We start from the raw sequence: 19,466 nt of genomic DNA, 5'->3' as shown, positions 1-19,466 counted from the left end.
GTATGATTTTTTGTCTTATGTTCTCATTAGTTTCCTCTTCTAAATTCCTAAATCGGAGTTGAAATTCCATTTCTTTTTGTTCCATTAGTTCTTGTGCTTTTTCCAATTTCATAGACTTCTTTTGAAATTCATCCACACTCTTTTGAAATTTGGTTTGTGATTTTTCCATTTTCTCCCTCGCTTTCTTTAAATCTATAATCTCTTCATGCGTTGCTTTGATTTCATTTTTTATAAGTGCTATATCTTCTTTTATTTCCTTCTTCATTTCTAGCATTTCTTGATGCATTTCCCGTTGAAATCTCTTTTGCTCTTCTGCATTTTGGTCCTGCTTATCAGAAAGTTTCTGAATTTCTTTCAAAATGTCTTTTAAGGCTAAGTCTTCCGTTTGGGAAGGTCTTCTCGTTGTCCCTTTTGTGTCTTTAAGGTCTTTGTCCTGTTTAAATTTAGGTACAGCCATGTTCTCAATTAATTAGGTGGGATAAGATTAAAGAAGAAAGTATGCTATTCGTGTTCCGTTATTTGGGAATTAATCTTCTTTTCCTCTTTTCGCAATCAGTCTCAGTCAATCCTTCCAGCAGGCGTATGCTGTAATTAATATTGTTATTTTTGATTTGTTTTATGAGCTATATATTGTATTGAGTCTTAACAATCCATTTCATCTTCCTTTCTTTTCCCCTGAAGGTAGATCTATACAGTTCTATACAGACCAGTTTGAACCTTTAATTCTGTCCTTCGTCTTCCTCCCACTTGGGGGCGCCCATTCGCTCTTCTCCTTCTACGCACGCCCTGTCGCCCTTCTTTACACGTCCTGTCCTCCCTCGGCGTCCTCTTCTTCCCCGTCCGGATATATCCTTCCGATTCCGTTTTCTCACTTCCTCTTATTTCCCGCCGTCTCCAGTATGTCTTTCTTTTGTTTACAAGAAGTGCCCATCATAGACATAACAATATGGCGTCAAGGTCGTCTGGTTTCCCATTCGCCTAGATATGTAATTCCAATATATCTTCAATTACTTCGATTCTTCACGGCCCGCGAATCCCCCCGGCCTCTCCCGATCTTCACACACCCTTTCCAAAAATTTAACAGACAAAGGGTTTTGGCTCGGTGGGGTACCTGCGTTCCTCCCTTGTTTTTCTTGGGAGAGGGGAGATTCAAATCTCAACCCGACCGGCTTATAGAGTTTTTATATTGATCCAAGGGTCCAAATTTTGTAGACTGCTGGGAATGTCTATTGCCCAGGAAGGTATGCGTCCTGGATTATCGAGTTTGTTCTCTTTGTCAAATCATCCAATATAAATTCAAAACTAAATTAAACTTTTCGACCAGATTTGTATCCCAGTCCGGTAGGAATTTCTTTGTATGACACTCACGATCCCGCTGAATCGCTTCCTTACAATCTTCTTTCTTCTTAGTTTAAAATGAGCCCGGCCGGCAGTAAATACAGGCTTTCGCCCGCTTCCTGACTTGCGGTTCGCGGACCTCCGCGGCTTGGTGGGACAATGGGGTTTGCCTTGCATCCAAAGCTCGCCCCAGACCCACGTTCACCGCTCGGAGGCTTGCGTCCCCCCCCCCCCCCCCCCGGTTCTATCCCCGGGGAGAGGGGAGCTAAAAGCTCTACCCAACTGCTAAAGTCAGTGGCTTGCTGGAGGAGCTTCAGCAAGTCCGACCCGCCGCCATCTCTGGCTCACCGGAAGTCAATTAAAAATATTTTTTCAAGGATACTTTACAATATACATAATATAATAAATAACTCTGAAAAAATAATTCTGACTCGAGTTATGTGATCCCGACACATTTGTAATATACGCTCTGATCTTTACTACCGTATTTCTTATACAAATGTAATAATAGCTTTTTGTTTCCTGCCAACCAAATTCTTTAACCCCAGTCCGCCCCTGGATAGACAGGCAGATAGACCAACAAAATCAGTTTTTTCAAAGGGATATCCCAAGAAATTCTGTTCTTTGAGGTACAGCACCAAGTGATATCTCCATATTCCATCCCATCCACTGCCCACATCCACTCCATTAAGGAAGTGCCCACGAGGAAATACATTACTGTCATTAGTAGAGTTTAAATTTACTATCTTTATTTCTGCTTCCATATGACCAAGCACGACAACAGGAAGAGCTGTCTGTGACAGAAATGGAAATTGCTAGAAATTGTTTTACATACATCCACTTGTTCTTGGGACTCTCTGTCACAGAGCCTGCATGCCATAATTTCCCTTCACATCTCTGGCAGTCAACCCCACATTCTCACTGTGCACCACATTCAGCAGGGCTTCCTTTTTATTTGCACTGATTCTCCTGGTGAATGTTCCTGCCTGGCTTCTTGTATTGTGTGCGGGGAAAAATGTGTCTACTTTTGGTTCTGTATCTACTTTTGGTTCAAGTAACACCATAGGGTCAGTCAAACATTCCCTAACCTCATAGGACTCATCTTTCAGTTTCTCATATGTGCAAAGAATAACTTCTACAGCAGATTGATTTGTCTGTTTTAGTAGACTTTCCTACAATTTACAACTCTGATTGTGTCACTGTCTGAATCCTGTATGCTGGCATTTGAAGAGGGCAACACAGAATGTGAACAGTTACACTAGCCAGGCTAAATAGGGGATTCTGTGAGTTGTAGTCCTTCAGAGTAACATTTTCACTCTCTTGTGTAACATCAGAGGGAGTGGTTACTCATTGGTGTGACGCGGCTGTAAGATCATGGTTTTCTATTATGTCTGAATAGGGCTGAAGAGCATCTCTATGTAAGCCCAGCTCACTTTTACACTCAATGGTTTTATTAGGACAGTTAGGCCTAGGAATAATTTTCATTGAAATTATTAAGATTTTAAAAGGTTTGATATATCTTGGATTGCATTAACTAGTAACCAAACAGTTGAAAAGCCTACCACAGCCGACAATCTTTTTATGGCTTTCTAATTATTTTATTATAGTATTTATGCTGAAGTATCTGGAAGTACTTTCAGATTGTTAACATTATAAATTAAACAATAGACTGTTGGTTCTGGGTGAGTCATTTCATAAACTTGGTGGAGAGAAAGCAGATACCTTGAGCTTCTATTACAGTCTTACAGTAATAAGTGATTGCCTGAGGACACTTTAATATCGAGATCCTTATGGGAAAGAAAACAACCTTGAAGTCTCAAGAGGACCTCAAGTGGGCAGATCTGGAAATGATCATGGTAGCAGTTACAGTAGAGTCTCACTTATCCAAGCCTCCCTTATCCAAGCTTCTGGATTATCCAAGCCATTTTTGTAGTCAATGTTTTCAATATATCATGATATTTTGGTGCTAAATTCATAAATACAGTAATTACAATATAACATTACTGCGTATTGAACTACTTTTTATGTCAAATTTGTTGTATAACATGATGTTTTGGTGCTTAATTTGTAAAATCATAACCTAATTTGATGTTTAATAGGCTTTTCCTTAATCCCTCCTTATTATCCAACATATTCGCTTATCCAAGCATCTGCCGGCCCGTTTTGCTTGGATAAGTGAGACTCTACTGTACTTGATTTGTTCTAGGGGGTTTAAATGGAACAAATACATTTTGATCTGGATCCAGACTGAAACATAGTAGTGCCAAGGGTTTTAATTGTTATGCCAGACATTTACATGACACTGAGCACTTGAATTGCCTTGACTCTATCCTGCTGAATTTGTGGTTTGTAGTTTGCCAAGGCTGAGAATTCTTTGCTAGGGAGTTATATTTTACTCCCTTGAACTATTACACTGGTCCTCTGTAGCACAGTATTCAGAGCTCATTTCAAACTTTCAAATCTTAGGATTATGTCAGATGAAGTTGTCTGAGTTAAACTGGTAAAACTCAATCCTGAAATCTGAGGATACATTTGCTTATGAAAATACAAATGAACTATTATAGCATTTCACAAAATTTAATCACCTTCTATAGGTGAATCATAGAATCAAAGTGTTGGAAGAGACCCCAAAGGTCATCCAGTCCAACCGCCTGCCATGTAGGGAAAATAAAATCAAAGCACTTCCGACAAATGGCCACCCAGCCACTGCTTAAAAACCTTCAGAGAAGGAGACTTCACCCTGCTCTGAGGCAGCATATTCCACTACCAAACAGCTCTTACAATTAGGAAGTTCTTCCTAACATTTATGTAGAAACTTTTCCCCTGCAATTTGAATCCATTGCTCTGTGTCCTGGTCTCTAGAGGAACAGAAAACAAATTTGCTCAATAGTAACATCCTTTCGAAGGTGGGTATGTTTTATCCACATGTGGTTTCCATCCTTCTTTTTTGTAAGGATGAATCCAGGAAAGGTTATTCATGTACAGACACCCTGACTCATAACGAGCCATGATGGAGCAATGGGTTAAACCCTTGTGCCGGCTGAACTGCTGATCTGAAGGTTGGGTTGCTGACCTGAAGGTTGCTGGTTTGAATCCATGAGGTGGGGTGAGCTCCTGTCTCTCAGCTCTAGCTTTTAGGAACATGAGAGAAGCCTCCCAGCAGTGAATCTTGTGGAAAGAAAATAATGATCTAGGGATTTGTTCCTATGTCCAAATCCTTATTTTGCCAATAGCGAAACATTATCATTTGTTCTTGTAAATTATTATTGCTACTGATTTGTTTTCTTTGTTATAATTCCGGCTTAGAATGAACATATTTTATTTGAAAAGTGAATGTCAACAAACCCAAGCAACGGAACAGGACAGAATAAGTTTATATTCCTTTGTTACCATTCGAATTCACCTTGAACACCAACATTGTTGGACTGAAATCACTTGTTGAACTGGGCTGTCAAGACTAACATGCTCATAAAATGTCCCCAGTGCAAAGGTCACAATGGGTCTATGTGTGAAGTCATAATGAGATGAGCTGTGTATGTTAAGTTGTTCATCTTTGCTCACATCAAACTGTGACTCTTTTAAAGGCAGATGGAGTACTGTGTGAGGGCCACCTACATATGTGGAGATGGTGCTACTTTTTGCTGCTCTGATCAAAGCTATACCTTCTCTGTTTCAAGGAAAAATGGAAGAGCCACAGAGAAAATCCAGGATGGCAGTAACTGGATAACATTTTATGGATGCCCTGTAAAAAGTAAGCTTAGGAAGTCTAAACAGGTTTAGTTCAATTGTTTTCCACTTATCCTTTATTACCTTTCCTTCTCAATCCCTCTCCTTTTTTTTGTTTTTTCTCTCTTCAAACTTTAATTGCAAGTCACAAATCTTCTGCCTTTTACTCATGATCTAAGTTTGATGACTTCTTCAGGAAGATACAACCAAATCTGAAGTCCACCAGCAGCAATACCATTTTTGGACCAACTCCAGAGCATGAAATACATTATGCAAGCTTTCAAAGCTTTACTAGCTTCTTCATCAGGATAAGATGTTAAAAATCCTACAGGAAAAAAAGTGACTTAAGAGTAATGGGCCTGTGATGGAAGTTTTAACACCGTTACCATTTTCTCTGTTAGGATTTTTAACATGTTTGTCTAACATGGAACTTTGAAAGACTGCATAATTTTATGCTAATTTATGGCCCCAAAATTGTATTGCTGCTTATGAGTTGTTGATTTTGTTGTAGTTTGCTTCATAGCCATAACACAGTTACATCTGGATATTTTCTTCAAGAACGGTTATAGTTCCTTGCAGTGTCTCCATGGGCAAAGTGAACAGGTCCTGTAGGGAGTAAGTCTTGAGGGGCTACTAAAATACAGCTCAAAAATAAGAAAGAAAGAAAGAAAGAAAGAAAGAAAGAAAGAAAGAAAGAAAGAAAGAAAGAAAGAAAGAAAGATAGAAAGCCCAAAGGGGTTTCAAGTCAACTTCTGGGTAAATTAGAACTGACATGAAGGAACATAACGAAAAGAGGAGGCAAAATAGTTCAGATATGCTAAACTAGCGCTTCACAATCCCATGCAGAGTAGCAATATTGCACACCACTTGTCAATGACTGTATGCTGCTATACAATGCACACTGAACAACACATGACCACAATACCAAATGTACAACTACAATGTGCAACACTGATGTATAAGCAACTGCATTTCTGCCTCTATTAGTATAATACGTCTGTTGTGTTATGGCAAATAATTTCCCTTGATTGTATAGCACAATTTATGCATGTGTACATCATGAACAAAATGTCAGTCAGGTTTTCATGCAGTTGCCAATACCAGCTTGAATCAGGTTCTTTTGAAAAATGAAAATGACTACTATTACACTATGTAACAAAATTTGGAAACAAATCTGTTTCTGGTTTGGAAGTGTTATTTTCTGTTTAATTGTATGGTACTTACTTTAAAAGAGTTATTATACTCCAGAAACTTTGTTTTTTGTGGCTGCCACAAACTTTGTTGAACTGGTTGAGACTCTATGAAATATTCACTGAAAAACCGGTATAACAAAATGTGCTGCAGGATATCCCACAAAAATAAAGGGTTTGCAGCTTAATAAACTTTTTCTGTAATCAGGAAATGACATTTATAACCCTGGAACAAAAATCGGATTACATAATGTTATCTTTTGGTGTTCATAACCTTATATTAATAGAATAAGTAACAGCTGGCCAGTCAAAAACACCCATTTTAATCCTGTTTGACTCCTGACATAAAACCTTGACATTAGTATGTGTCCCAAAATTCACTGTACATTGGGAAAATGGAAAATTGTAGCTAAATGTACCTTTATTTAGAAAATATTAATTTAAAGAATTTACAAAATATTTACAAAATATTCTCCCTGTGTTGAATATTTGAAAGTATAAAATATAATATGTACAAATGTAAAATATAAATATATAACATAATAGATGCTGGGCAGACATTACTGGGGAGAAGTATACATGGAAAGGTGAACGAATCACATGTCACTAGGAGAAGAGAGAGGAACAAAGTGCCAATTGCCTTCAAACCTTTCCCCTGGAAATGCTGCTGCTTAATGTCAACTTGGTGAATGGAAAAGAGCTGCCATTTGGGACTTGATCTTAGATGAGCATGTAATAAGAGCCACCTGGCAGCTTTTTTAAGAAAAAGGTTTACTGACTTGAAAATAATGGTAATCCCCTATAATAAGGGATACCTGTGCTCACTGGGGTTACAGTCCCCCGAGGGTGCTTGTCTGCAGCTTGGGGGTCCTTCTGGACTCACCACTGACGCTTGATGCTCAAGTGTCAGCGGTGGCTGGGAAGGCCTTTGCACAGTTAAAACCTGTGTGTCAGCTGCAACTATAGCTCGAGAAGTCTGACTTGGCCACGGTGGTCCACACCTTGGTTACATCCAGATTGGATTACTGCAATGCTCTCTATGTGGGGCTGCCCTTGAAGACGGTGGTTCCGCTGGTTCAAAAGTCGGCAGCCAGGCTTCTAACTGGAGCTAGCTATAGGGAGCACACAACGGCCCTACTAAAGCAACTCCACTGGCTGCCGATAAGCTGCCAGTCCCAATTCAAGATGCAGGTGATGACTATAAAGCCCTATATGGTTCGTGCCCTGCCTATCTCCGTGATTGTATCTTCCCTTATGAACTCTAAGGGCTCTAAGATCTGCTGGGGAGGTTTTCCTCTTGCTCCCAACGCCATCACAAGTGCAGTTGATGGGGACAAGGGATATGGCCTTCTCAGTGGTGGCCCCCTGACTCTCCCCAGAGAGATCAGGCAAGCCCCTACATTGTCCTCTTTCTGCAAGGAACTGAAAACCTGGTGATTCTTGCAGGTTTTTGGACAGGATTAGTCCCTAGAACCCCCCCCCCCCCCCCCCCGGGTTGTCAACTAGGACCCTGCTCTGCACTTTATCCACTTCCCTGTGATATTCTGATGCACTAGACCTTGCCTACCCCTTATAGTTGACTATGCCCATTTTGAAGTTTTGGTTATTGGCACTTTGAACCTGGTTGATGGAGCATATTGAACTGGATTTTAATTTTTGTGATTGTTTTTAGTAGAATTGTTTATTTTTGTTTTATGATGTTTACTATGTTTATTATATTGAACCTTGTTGTATGGTGTCCTTTCTGACAATTGAATGTTTTGTTTATGTTGGAAGCCACCCTGAGTCCTCTTGAGGAGATAGAGAGGTATATAAATAAATTATTATTGTTATTTTTATTTTTATTTTTATTATTATTATTTGTTGTTGTTGTTGTTGTTATATCTGACAACCCCAATTTCTATCCTGTACAAGCTGAGTATCCCTTACTTGGAATTTCAAAATCTAAAATACACCAAAATTGCTGACATGTGTGACTGAGATAGTGACATCTTTGCTTTCTGCTGGTTCAACATACACAAACTTTGTTTTATTATTTTAAATATTACATAGAATTACCTCCAGTCATATATAGGCTATAAGCTTATATAAGCTGTATGTGAAATATAAATAAATCTAGATCTTCAAGCTATCTCTTATATACAAAATATAGGTATTTCAAAATATGAAAAAAAATCCCAAATCAAAGCACTTCTCATCCCAAGCATTTCAGATAAGGGATGCTCAACCTGGACAGAAGAAGTGGAACTGAACTCTGCTGGCAAATACTACCGTATGTGATGCTGAAGCAATATATCAGCTGGCCTCTGATGCCAGCCAGATCCTAGACTCCCCCTTCCCCTAATAATTGCTGACACATTGAATTTGGCTTAAAAAGTGAGCTGCTTCCATCAACCTACAATCCCAACAAAGCACGCACAGCGTATGATCACGCATGATCCCCATCTGGGGAGCCTTGCATGGCAACAGCTGGGCTGGTGGGTGGCTACAATCTGGTGACTAAAAGCACTGCAGAAAGGGAGAATCAGCTATTCTTGGAATTGCCCCCCCCCCCCCCCCCCGCAGACAGTTCCTTTCCTCATCATTTTTAAAATCGCAAAAAAACTTGTTTTCCAAGGCTTTGGGGAATTTTAGTTTGATAATATTTGATAATCTTGTACATTTTGATGACATGTTTTGGTTGGTTTGCTTTATGTGACTGAATTACCTGGATGATTTATTTTACAATTGTATTGTAAAGTTTTAATTTTTATTATTCCTTCCTTTCCTTTCCTCCATGTATATATATACTGAGAGTCTTTAGTATCCAGTGTGGATTCCAAAATCCAAGGATGCTCAATTCTCATTATATGTAATGGCTAATAAAATGATGTCCCTGATATAAAACATCAAAAAATATGTTTAGCCTGCAGAAGAGAAGGCTGAGAGGAGACATGATAGCCATGTATAAATATGTGAGGGGAAGTCATAGGGAGGAGGGAGCAAGCTTGTTTTCTGCTGCCCTGCAGACTAGGACACGGAACAATGGCTTCAAACTACAGGAAAGGAGATTCCACCTGAATATCAGGAAGAACTTCCTCATTGTGAGGGCTGTTCGGCAGTGGAACTCTCTGCCCCGGACTGTGGTGGAGGCTCCTTCTTTGGAGGCTTTCAAGCAGAGGCTGGATGGCCATCTGTCGGGGATGCTTTGAATGCGATTTCCTGCTTCTTAGCGGCGGGGGGGGGGGGGGGGGTTGGACTAGATGGCTCATGAGGTCTCTTCCAACTCTACTATTCTATGATTCTATGAACTTGGGTTGAATCCTAGAGTTGGAAGAGACCACAAAGACCATCCAGTCCAACCCCATTGTGCCATGCAGGAAAACACCAAGAAAGCACTCCCAACAGAAGGCCATCCTGCCTCTTAAAAATATCCAGAAAAGGAGGCCCCTTCCACACAGCTGAACAAAATCCCACATTTTCTGCTTTGAACAGGGATATATGGCAGTGTAGACTCAGTTCAAAGGATATACTGTGGGATTTTCTGCGTTGATATTCTGTGTTATATGGCTGTATGGAAGGTCCTAGAGACTCCATCATGCTTCCAAGCAGCACATTCCTCAGCTTAAGCGGCTGAGGGGGGAAAGGAAAGGGCCTGAGGCTGTGAGGAATGCTGGGAGCCGAAGTCCCAAACACCTGGAAGGAGGGCCCAGGTTTGCCCACACCTGGTACAGAGAGACCGAACTAGCCTGGGCCCCCCTACCTCTGCTGATTTTTTTTTTAAGCGCCTGCCAGGCTACTTTATGACGTATCCCCCAGGGCCCTCAACTCGCCCGCTGATTGGCTAAGGCGCGCGGAGGCGGACGCGGCCCGGCGCTGTTTGTGTTCAAACCTTCCAGCGGGAGGGTGGGGCGAGGAGGAGGTCATTGGGGAAGGAGGAGGGAACCGACGCCCGTGCGTGTAGACAGACGGGCAGCCTGGGTGCGCGATGGTGCCTTCGCGGTGCGTGAAGAGCGAGTACATGAAGCGCTTCAAGGAGCCCAAGTGGGAGGCGTGCGGGCCCTGCTACCAGGAGCTGCTGCGTTACCGGCTCAGCCGCCGCCTCTTGGAGCAGGCGCACCGGCCCTGGTTCTGGGACGGGTGGGAGCCGGACAGCGGCGGCGGCGGGGGAGGAAGCAGCAGCAGCAGAGGCAGCAGCGGCAGCAGCGGCAGCGCGCCCTCGCCCACCGCCAGCCCCGCGGCCGTTGCAGCCCAGCCGTTGCAGCAGGAAGAGGAAGAGGAGGGCAACGCGGGCCCCGGTAGGTCCGTCCTCTCTTTCGGAATGACCTTGGGCGCATCTACACCGTGGCAGTGACCCCGCTGGAGTCACGGCAGCTACACTTTCCCCGGGTCTCTTCTCCATCGCCCAGGAACCTATAGCATTGAGCCCAGGCAGCTAAAGTGGTGTCAAAATGCATGATTCCTACACTCCCCGGAGGGAAGGGCGCTCTTGCTTCGTGATCCCTCTCCTCCCTTTGCATTGGAGCCGGTCGCCGCCGGATCATCGGCTTTAATCCACTTTAATGCGTGAGTGAGTGTGTGGCGGGGAAGCTGCCTCTGCTCTGAGATGACAAATAATCCCAGTCTCTGGGAAAGAGAGAGAGAGAGAAGCAGGCGGGGCTCTTCCAGGGTATCTACACTGTGGAATGAATTCAGTTTGACTCCACTTTAACTGCCAAAGTTTAATGCTATGGAAGTTCAACAGGGACAAATGCAAGATACTTCACTTAGGCAGAAAAAAAATGAAATGCACAGATACAGAATGGTCCCCCATTCTGTATCTGTGCATTTCATTTTTTTTCTGCCTATGTGAAGTATCTTGCATTTGTGCCGGGCTCGACAGCAGTCTGTGTGAAAAAGATCTTGGAGTCCTGGTGGACAACAAGACAAACATGAGCCTCCAATGTGATGCGGCGGTGGCAAAAAAAAAAGCCAATGGGATTTTGGCCTGCATAAATAGGAGTCTAGTGTCTAGATCAGGGGTCCCCAAACTTTTTAAGCAGAGGGCCGGTCCACAATCCTTCAGACTGTTGAGGGGCCGAATTATCATTTGAAAAAAAATACAAACAAATTCCTATGCATACTGCACAGGTCTTATTTGTAGTGCAACAACAACAACAACGAAAGAATACAATATTTAAAAATGAAAACAATTTTAACCAACATAAACCAATGGAAAGTGTGGGCCTGCTACTGGCCAATGAGATAGTCAAGTTAATTAGGATTGTTGTTTGTTGTTGTTGTGTGCCTTCAAGTCATTTCAGACTTTATTTACTGCATTTACTATGCATTTATTTACTACATTTATATCCCACCCTTCTCACCCTGAAGGGGACTCAGAGCAGCTGTATGTACATACAATATATTATATTATTAGCATAACACAATATTAGCATTATATATTACTATATTGAACTATACCACTATACTATTATATAATATGTAATATATAACATATAATTAATATTATTATATGGTATTACTATTAGTATATTGTATAACATAAGATTATTATCAATATTATATGTATCTACAATATATTATATTATTAAAACTGATATAAAAATATTATATTATAAAACTGAGGGTGGGGGCCAGGTAAGTGACCTTGGAGGGCCGCATCCGGCCCCCGGGCCTTAGTTTGGGGACCCCTGGTCTAGATCCAGGGAAGTCATGCAACCCCTCTATTCTGCCTTGGTCAGACCACACCTGGAATCACACTGTGTCCAATTCTGAGCACCACAATTGAAAGGAGATGTTGACAAGCTGGAATGTGTTCAGAGGAGGGCAACTAAAACGTTCAGGGGCCGGAGAATAAGCCCTATAAGGAATGGCTTAAAGAGCTGGGCATGTTTAGCCTGCAGAAGAGGCTGAGAGGAGACATGATGATGGCCATGTATAAATATGTGAGGGGAAGTCATATGGATGAGGGAGCAAGCTTGTTTTCTGCTGCCCTGGAAATCAGAATGCCGAACATGACTTCAAACGACAGGAAAGGAGATTCCACCTGAACATCAGGAAGAACTTCTTCACTGTGAAGCTGTTCAGCAGTGGAACTCTCTTCCCCGGACTGTGGTGGAGGCTCCTTCTTTGGAGGCTTTTAAGCAGAGGCTGGATGGCCACCTGTCGGGGGTACTTTGAATGTGATTTTCCTGCTTCTTGGCAGGGGGTTGGACTGGATGGCCCATGAGGTCTCTTCCAAGTACCAACTCTATGATTCTGTGATTCTTGCTCCTTCCAGGGCAACCTCAACTCCTCTCCTGTAACTTATTGGAGGTCAATCTGTTTGTCCTTTTCTTCCCTTTAAGGCTAAGACAGCAGTGGTCTTGTAGAAACACTTGGGTGAACATCTGGAGCTTCCAGATGTTTTGTTGTTGTGTATCTTCAAACACATTTTTGGGATAGAATTTTTTTAGAGAGTTGACCTTGTATCCCTTGGGACAGCGTGACCTGCCCAAAGTCTCCTAGCAATAATAATAATAATAATAATAATAATAATAATAATAATAATAATAATAAACTTTATTTGTAGACCACCCTATCTCCCTGAAGGGACTCAGGGTGGTTTTCAACAAAATAAAAACACAGGCAAACATTCAATGGGTTATCGGCTGAGTGAAGTCTCCCAATGTGGTAGCCCAACACATAAGCCCTGGCACCAGGCTAACAATGATCTTTGTTGCTCTTTCTGACTTATGGCAACCTTCAGGCAAACCTATCACAGGGTTTTCCTAGAAAGATTTGTTCAGAAGTGAGTTGCCATTGCCTTTCTCTGAGGCTGAGAGAATGTGGCTTGTCCAAGGTCACCTAGTTGGTTGTCAAGTCTGAGCAAGGATTTCAACACAGATTTCCCAGTGATCGGGTCCAACACTCACATGACTAAACTACATAGGCAGTGGCCTACAGATCCCATCATGTTTCTCACCACCAAGGATACTGTGTGGACTAAAAACAACATCAAGGAAGCATCTTTGTACCCCATAGAGGGTCTTACTTGCTGATTGGAAAACATACCAGGTGCAGCACTCACAACCCAGTGCCCGTTATTGTTTGTTTCAGCAGCCTCTTGGCTGGCCTGCCTGTACAAACAGTCCCCAATTACACACAAAATAGGTTCTGAAGGTTTGTTTTTAGGTTGAATTTTATGTATGCCAGAACAGATCATTTTAGTGTAATTCCAGCCATAAATACCTATATATCTCTATTTATCTATTAGCTTGATATAGCATAGGGGAGAGTTAACACCCCTGTGGTGTTTGTTTTGCTGCTCGTGCCCTTGTTCAAAAGATTTCACTTCACTTTTTGTTCCTACAATAACTGTATTTTGAAAAATTTGGCTTGTTGTTGAAACAAGGATTGGTGATAAAGTTTCAGTAGAAATGCCTTTTCCCCATGACAGCTATTTCAGGGGTGAATTTCCCTACTGAGGGGTAGATTTCTCTCTTCCTGTTGTCTCAGCCCTGTTTGTAACTACCATAGTAAGTCATTTATAAGCCGGATGTTTGTAATTCGCAGATTGCTTGTATTTTGATCCATGCTTAGCAATATTATTGAATACAGAAGAAGGCAAAGGCAACCCCAATAAATCTGAAACCCCCATGTGTTGAAGGGTTTGTCTTAGGGTCCTCAAAAGCCTGAAGGCACACAAGAGCAATGACCTCTTTTTGTTAACCCTTTACAAAAGCTCTGAAATGTTCGTGTTCATAGTTCTTCCTCTTATTTTCCTAGCCTTTGGAATCTATTTTTAAATGAATGTTGAAATTCTCACTAATATGGTCTGTTTTCCACAGATCTCAAACCTTACCTGCAAATAGTTGTAGTAAGTAGAATATTGCTGTCTTTAGATACAATAGTTGGTATGGGTTGCTGTGAGTTTTCCGGCCAGTATGGCCATATTCCAGAAGCATTCTCTCCTGACGCTTTGCACACACCTATGGCAGGCATCCTCAGAGGTTGTGAGGTCTGTTGGAACCTAGGCAAGTGAGGTTTATATATCTGTGGAATGTCCAGGGTGGGAGAAAGAACTCTTGTCTGTTTGAGACAAGTGTACTGTTGCAGTTGGCTACCTTGATTAGTATTGAATAGCCTTGCAGCTTCAAAACCTGGCTGCTTCCTTCCTGGATTGGTACGTTTAACTAGATAAAAGTCCCCCTAGACCAGGCATGGGCAAACCTTGGACCTTTAGATGTTTTGGACTTCAACTCCCACAATTCCTAACAGCCTACCGGGTTGTTAGGAATTGTGGGAGTTGAAGTCCAAAACACCCGGAGGGAGGGCCGAAGTTTGCTCATGTCTGGTCTATATGGATGTTCAGTGTCAGTACACACTTGGCAAGATAATCAAGGTTCATTGTTTTTATTGTTCAGTGATTTTAAGTTGTTTCTGACTTATATCTCAAATGCGGTGGACTTCTGTGGCTGACCTGGGATTTGAACCCCGGTCTCCAGAGTCATTGTCTAATGCTTAAACATCCATACCAGTACTTTCCAAACATTTAATGTTGGTGACACATTTTTTAGACATGCATCATTTCACGACAGAATAATTCCGTTGTCCTGGCAAACCTGAGGGTATACCAAACCCTTATAAGAGATATGGAAATATACATAAATTGTAATAACAAAATGTATGGGGGTATACAACCTATGAAAATCTTTCATTTATACCTGTTAACATATGTGATTTGTGGCTTATTTCACATAGATTAAGAGGTTTCTTGTTACATTCAGACCTACACCTTGCAGCCGATACAGTAACATGTTGCAATACTCAGTGTGGAAAGCTCTGCTCTATACCATGTTGGCTGCCATTAAGATTCATGTTATTACTAAACAATACTGTGAAAGCTGAATATGAATGGCAGCACTAAGTTGTCGGTATACAAATTTTGTTATGGAACACAAATATATTCAAAAGGTTAACTTGTTAAGGTGCTTGTGGATGTCAAAATCAAACTTTGGAAGCAAAACCTTTCCTGTTTGGAGGTTTTTGTTTTTTTTAGGGGTTTTTTTTAATAGCACTGGCCATTTTCATCTTGTGTTTCTCATGATTTAACTGAAAGGTGGCAGGCAAAAGGGACCATTTGACCAAAATGACTAATTCTTTTACAAGAAAAGTGTCCAGCCCTTAAATGAGCCCTATCCAATTTGTATCCCATATTAGGAAAAATATTGATTTATAAAAATAGATTTCAAACAGATCACTTTGCCCACAACTGCTGCTGTATCTCTCCACCCCAGATAATCCACTTCAAATTTTCTGCTTCTTTCCAACATGGAAAAAACATCTCAGGGGGTAGTGTGTGTTTCCACATCCATGGTCCATGACTACAGAGAGATGGAGCTGCTTCTGTTTTCCAAAGATGAGCAGTGACAGGCAGTAGCACCATATGCTTGCAGTGGGTTTGGCATATACAGAGAGCTCTTTAATTATGTCGGTGAATCTCATACTGCTACAGAGCGAGCTTATATAAGCTGTTGCTATGGTATCATGAATCTTAAAAATTGCATAAGCTTTTTATTCGGCCGGGGGGAAAAAAGAGAGGTGGTTTCAGTAGAACAGAATATTGCACGTTTAGCCACAGGAAGCAGTAATGCACCCCCAGATCACACTGCTGTGTCAGCTGAATTGGTGGTTATGGAGAGTTGTGCGCTTTTACAGAATAGCATCTCATCATAACACATGATTGTGTAGTGAGTGGTGTTGCTCCTCCCTGTAATGGTATACAACTCTGTTCACTGGCAGTCAACCTTTGTATCAACACTCTCATTTCACAGTCTTTGTAACAAAGGTACACAGTTAATCCACAGTTGGTATTTAGAAGCCCTGCTAAAGATGTATTTGTCTTAATCTATTGCAAGGGTGGAAATCATGTCATTCTCCTGAGCTTGTTGGATTGAAGCTGCCAGCATTCCTTCCATGGGCTATGCTGGGTAGAGAAGATTCAGTTTTTAATTCAACAATTTTTGGTGGGTCATGTCATTCCTATCACTGAGTTACAGGGTGGATCAAAGTTATGAGATTTTTAGGCCTGCAGGTTCTGTTTTGTTTTTCACCGGATCCTCGAAATCTTACCAGCTGGAGCAAAACACTTGAAAGGTTCACTTGGAATTAAATAATTCTGTACACATGAATTTGAGAATGAAAAGTGAACAGAAGTCAAATTCCTTCTGTACAAATATCCATGCCTCAATATACTTGCCCGCCCTGGCAACTTTTGTACTTTGTCACACTGTTGTCAACTTATTTGGAATTGAAACATTGCACAGTAAATTATGTTGTGCCCATCCTGATGTAGATAAAGTGAAAGGATTTAGCTTGATGCAGTTGGTTTCAGTGGTTGTGCATATATTTGACACAGAGATTTTAAATTAGTTTCTGGTTTTTCTTCCAGAAGAAGAAGAGCAAGAGAAAACTGAAGCAGACAGGACATCTGCAGCAAAAATAACGGACAAGTCCACGGGACAACAGCAAGGGCCACCTGCGAGTCGCAGTGCTGTGGGTGCTCGAGGTGACAGAAGGCGGGCAAAAAGTCCTCAGAGAACAGAAACAACAAAGGAGTTGAGGCACCCATTTGCTTTGTATGGCTGGGGAGAGAAACAGACAGACACAGGGAATCAGAAAACACACAATGTCTGCGCATCTGCTTCACAGAATGAAGTAAGTCAACTGAAAGTTTGTTAACTTGTTTCTCAGAGGGACCCTCCAGACTGGAAATTTGCTCCTCCTTGCTGCTTCCCTTTCATAATGCAAAAAAATAAATAAATGATAGGGATGGAAAGAATATTTAAAAATATTTGAAAAACAGCCAAAAGCAAGTTGCTGGGATATTAGGAAATACAAAAAAAGGAGGACCTTCCCAGTTGAGGACTTACCCTGCATGAAAAATACATATGTATTTTAAAGAGCAGAAAATAGCATTTTTATGCAGATAACGTTTGCTACATGAAAGATGCACCCATGTGTTTTTGTTGTTGTTGCATAGACTAAGCCCTAAACCATAAATACTCTTTGCAAACTTCAGTTTTCACCAGCTAAGGTCAACATTGTAAAATGACTTGTCTTGTCTTGCCTACAAGAATAAAATTCACAAAGATTTATGTCTCTATTGGAGGGGAAATAAATTCGAAAGAATGAAACAGATCCATCTTCTTACTAGCCTTGTTCCAAGCGCTTTCCCTTTTTTTATTTCTCTTCCCTTATACTTCTATAGTTTTTAAAAACCTTTCTGTAGAGCCTTTGCACTAAAGCATGGCAGTCACAACCATTACCAGTATACTAGTCCATTTCAATTGCCATTGAAGAAGCAGGTTTGAGAAGAAGGAGAGAAGGACCAGAAACCCTATATTTTGATTATACTTTGGGCGGAAGCAAAGAATACAATTGCACTTGAGTGGGTAAGTGGAACTATGGATATTTAATCCATGGATAAGGGGGTTGTATTGCACTGCAGGAGGTGGCAGGTCTACAGTTTGGAGAATCCTGTGATTGGCCCAATACTTTTTGGATCTTTAAAAGTATATAAGTAGGAAAATCAGTAACAAATGCCTCCTATCTGGAAGAATCCTAAATCTCTGTGTATGCCTTCTCATTCACAGACCTATAGCCCTTTTTGTCTAGAAGTCCCAGAAAAAGTCCCAGTAATAGAATCATAGTCATAGAACTGGAAGAGACCACAAGGGCCATCCAGTCCAATCCTGATGCAGGCTGTTAAATGGAGTGGGATTACATTAGGGTTGTTGCCAGCAAGCAGTTCCTTCCAAGAGACTTGTTGTTGATGTTGCCTTTCTGATCACATGGCTCAATCACTGACATGACATCACCCCAAATTTGACATCACAGCAAGCTGCTTGCTGACAGTAATGCAGCAGTGGGTCATCTTGTGATGTGAACAGCAGATAGGGCTGGATCCAGCCCAATCCATTTGTCCACACATCCAAAACTGTGGGATCCCTCTGGAGCTTCCAGAAAGTTCCAAAAAAAGTCCTGTATTCTGCTTTTGCAAGTAATGGCTGGAGGCTGCAGTTCCACTGCAAATCAAGCCATGCATCATGTGAACTTCTCACAGTAGCTGATTGTGTGGACATTAGCTAAGACATAGCTATATCAGCAAGAGGCATTTGGCACTTCTGTGGCCCTTTAACAATACACAGTATTTGTTCCTGATTTGTTTATTGATTTGTTTATGTATTACTGTTGGCATTGAATGTTTGCCATTGTATATTTTGTTGTGAGCTGCCCTGAGTTCCTTTGGGGAGATAGGGAAGGCTATAAATAAAGTTTCATTCATTCATGCTATGATTCCATTTTAACTGCCATGGTAATATTTTATACAATCCTAGATCATGCAATTTAGGGAGCAAAATTTTCAGCCAGAGTGTCTCAACAAACTACAAAGCCTGGGGTTCCATGGCATTTAAAATTGTACTACATTTGCATAGTGTGAAATGGTTTGTTTCTGTGGTTGTCCCAGTTGTGCTTGCTTTTGTCACTGGCACATTTCACTTGGACAGAGAGGCCTGCACACTTGCAGAACAAAATGTTCTGTTCAGTAGGAGGTTACAAAGCCTATTTCCCTCCTCTTGTTCCTCCCACTCCCAGACGCCAGTTTTTCACCATGTTCTTTATGCTGTCCACGCTGTTGCCATTTCTGCATAGTTTCCTGACTAGAATAAAGGTTGTTGCCTCACTGGCATGAGGTGTAATGTACTTAGCAGATGGCAGAAGTGGCTGCTCAGGAGTGAAAGGATTTTTTTTCCGTGTCAGGAGCAACTTGAGAAACTGCAAGTAGTTTCTGGTGTGAGATAATTGGCTGTCTGCAAGGACGTTGCCCAGAGGATGTCCAGATGTTTAATGTTTTACCATCCTTGTGGGAGGCTTCTCTCAGGCCCCACATGGGGAGCTGGAGCTGACAGAGGGAGCTCACACACACTCCCCAGATTTCAACTGCCAACCTGTCAGTCAGCAGTCTTGCTTGCACAAGGGTTAACCCCTTGTGCCACCAGGGGCTCCAAATGAAAGGATGACAAAGGGTGTATATCTATAGACTTTCCTGAACCATGCCTGTTCTCTAGACTGTTTATGTTAAAAATGCATGGATAAGATAGTGGTCGATGCCCATATACAATTAGTTTTATCTTAGCCTAGCATCTATACATTGCCTGGGTTTGCATTTTGTTTGTGGCTCTTTCTTTT

The 19,466-nt window shown here is 41.5% G+C and overlaps 1 protein-coding gene across 2 annotated transcripts in view; it reads left to right on the top strand.

The window, feature by feature from the left end:
- Positions 1–4,911: 4,911 nt before the first annotated feature.
- Positions 4,912–19,466, top strand: part of ccsap (centriole, cilia and spindle associated protein) — a 29,784-nt gene continuing 15,229 nt past the window's right edge. The window contains exons 1-2 of one of the 2 annotated variants that reach the window (XM_062975627.1): positions 4,912–5,089; positions 16,666–16,931. In XM_062975627.1, coding sequence (XP_062831697.1) covers positions 4,927–5,089; positions 16,666–16,931 — 429 coding nt within the window. In that variant the 5' untranslated portion in view covers positions 4,912–4,926. Of the gene's footprint in view, positions 5,090–10,126; positions 10,532–16,665; positions 16,932–19,466 lie in introns of those variants that run through there. The other variant, XM_008124362.3, reaches the window with a different exon arrangement.

Source organism: Anolis carolinensis, chromosome 1 (genome assembly GCF_035594765.1).
Source record: "Anolis carolinensis isolate JA03-04 chromosome 1, rAnoCar3.1.pri, whole genome shotgun sequence".
Lineage (NCBI taxonomy): Eukaryota > Metazoa > Chordata > Lepidosauria > Squamata > Dactyloidae > Anolis > Anolis carolinensis.
Note: the sequence above shows the minus strand (reverse complement) of the source record. Positions and strands in the feature narration are given on the sequence as shown.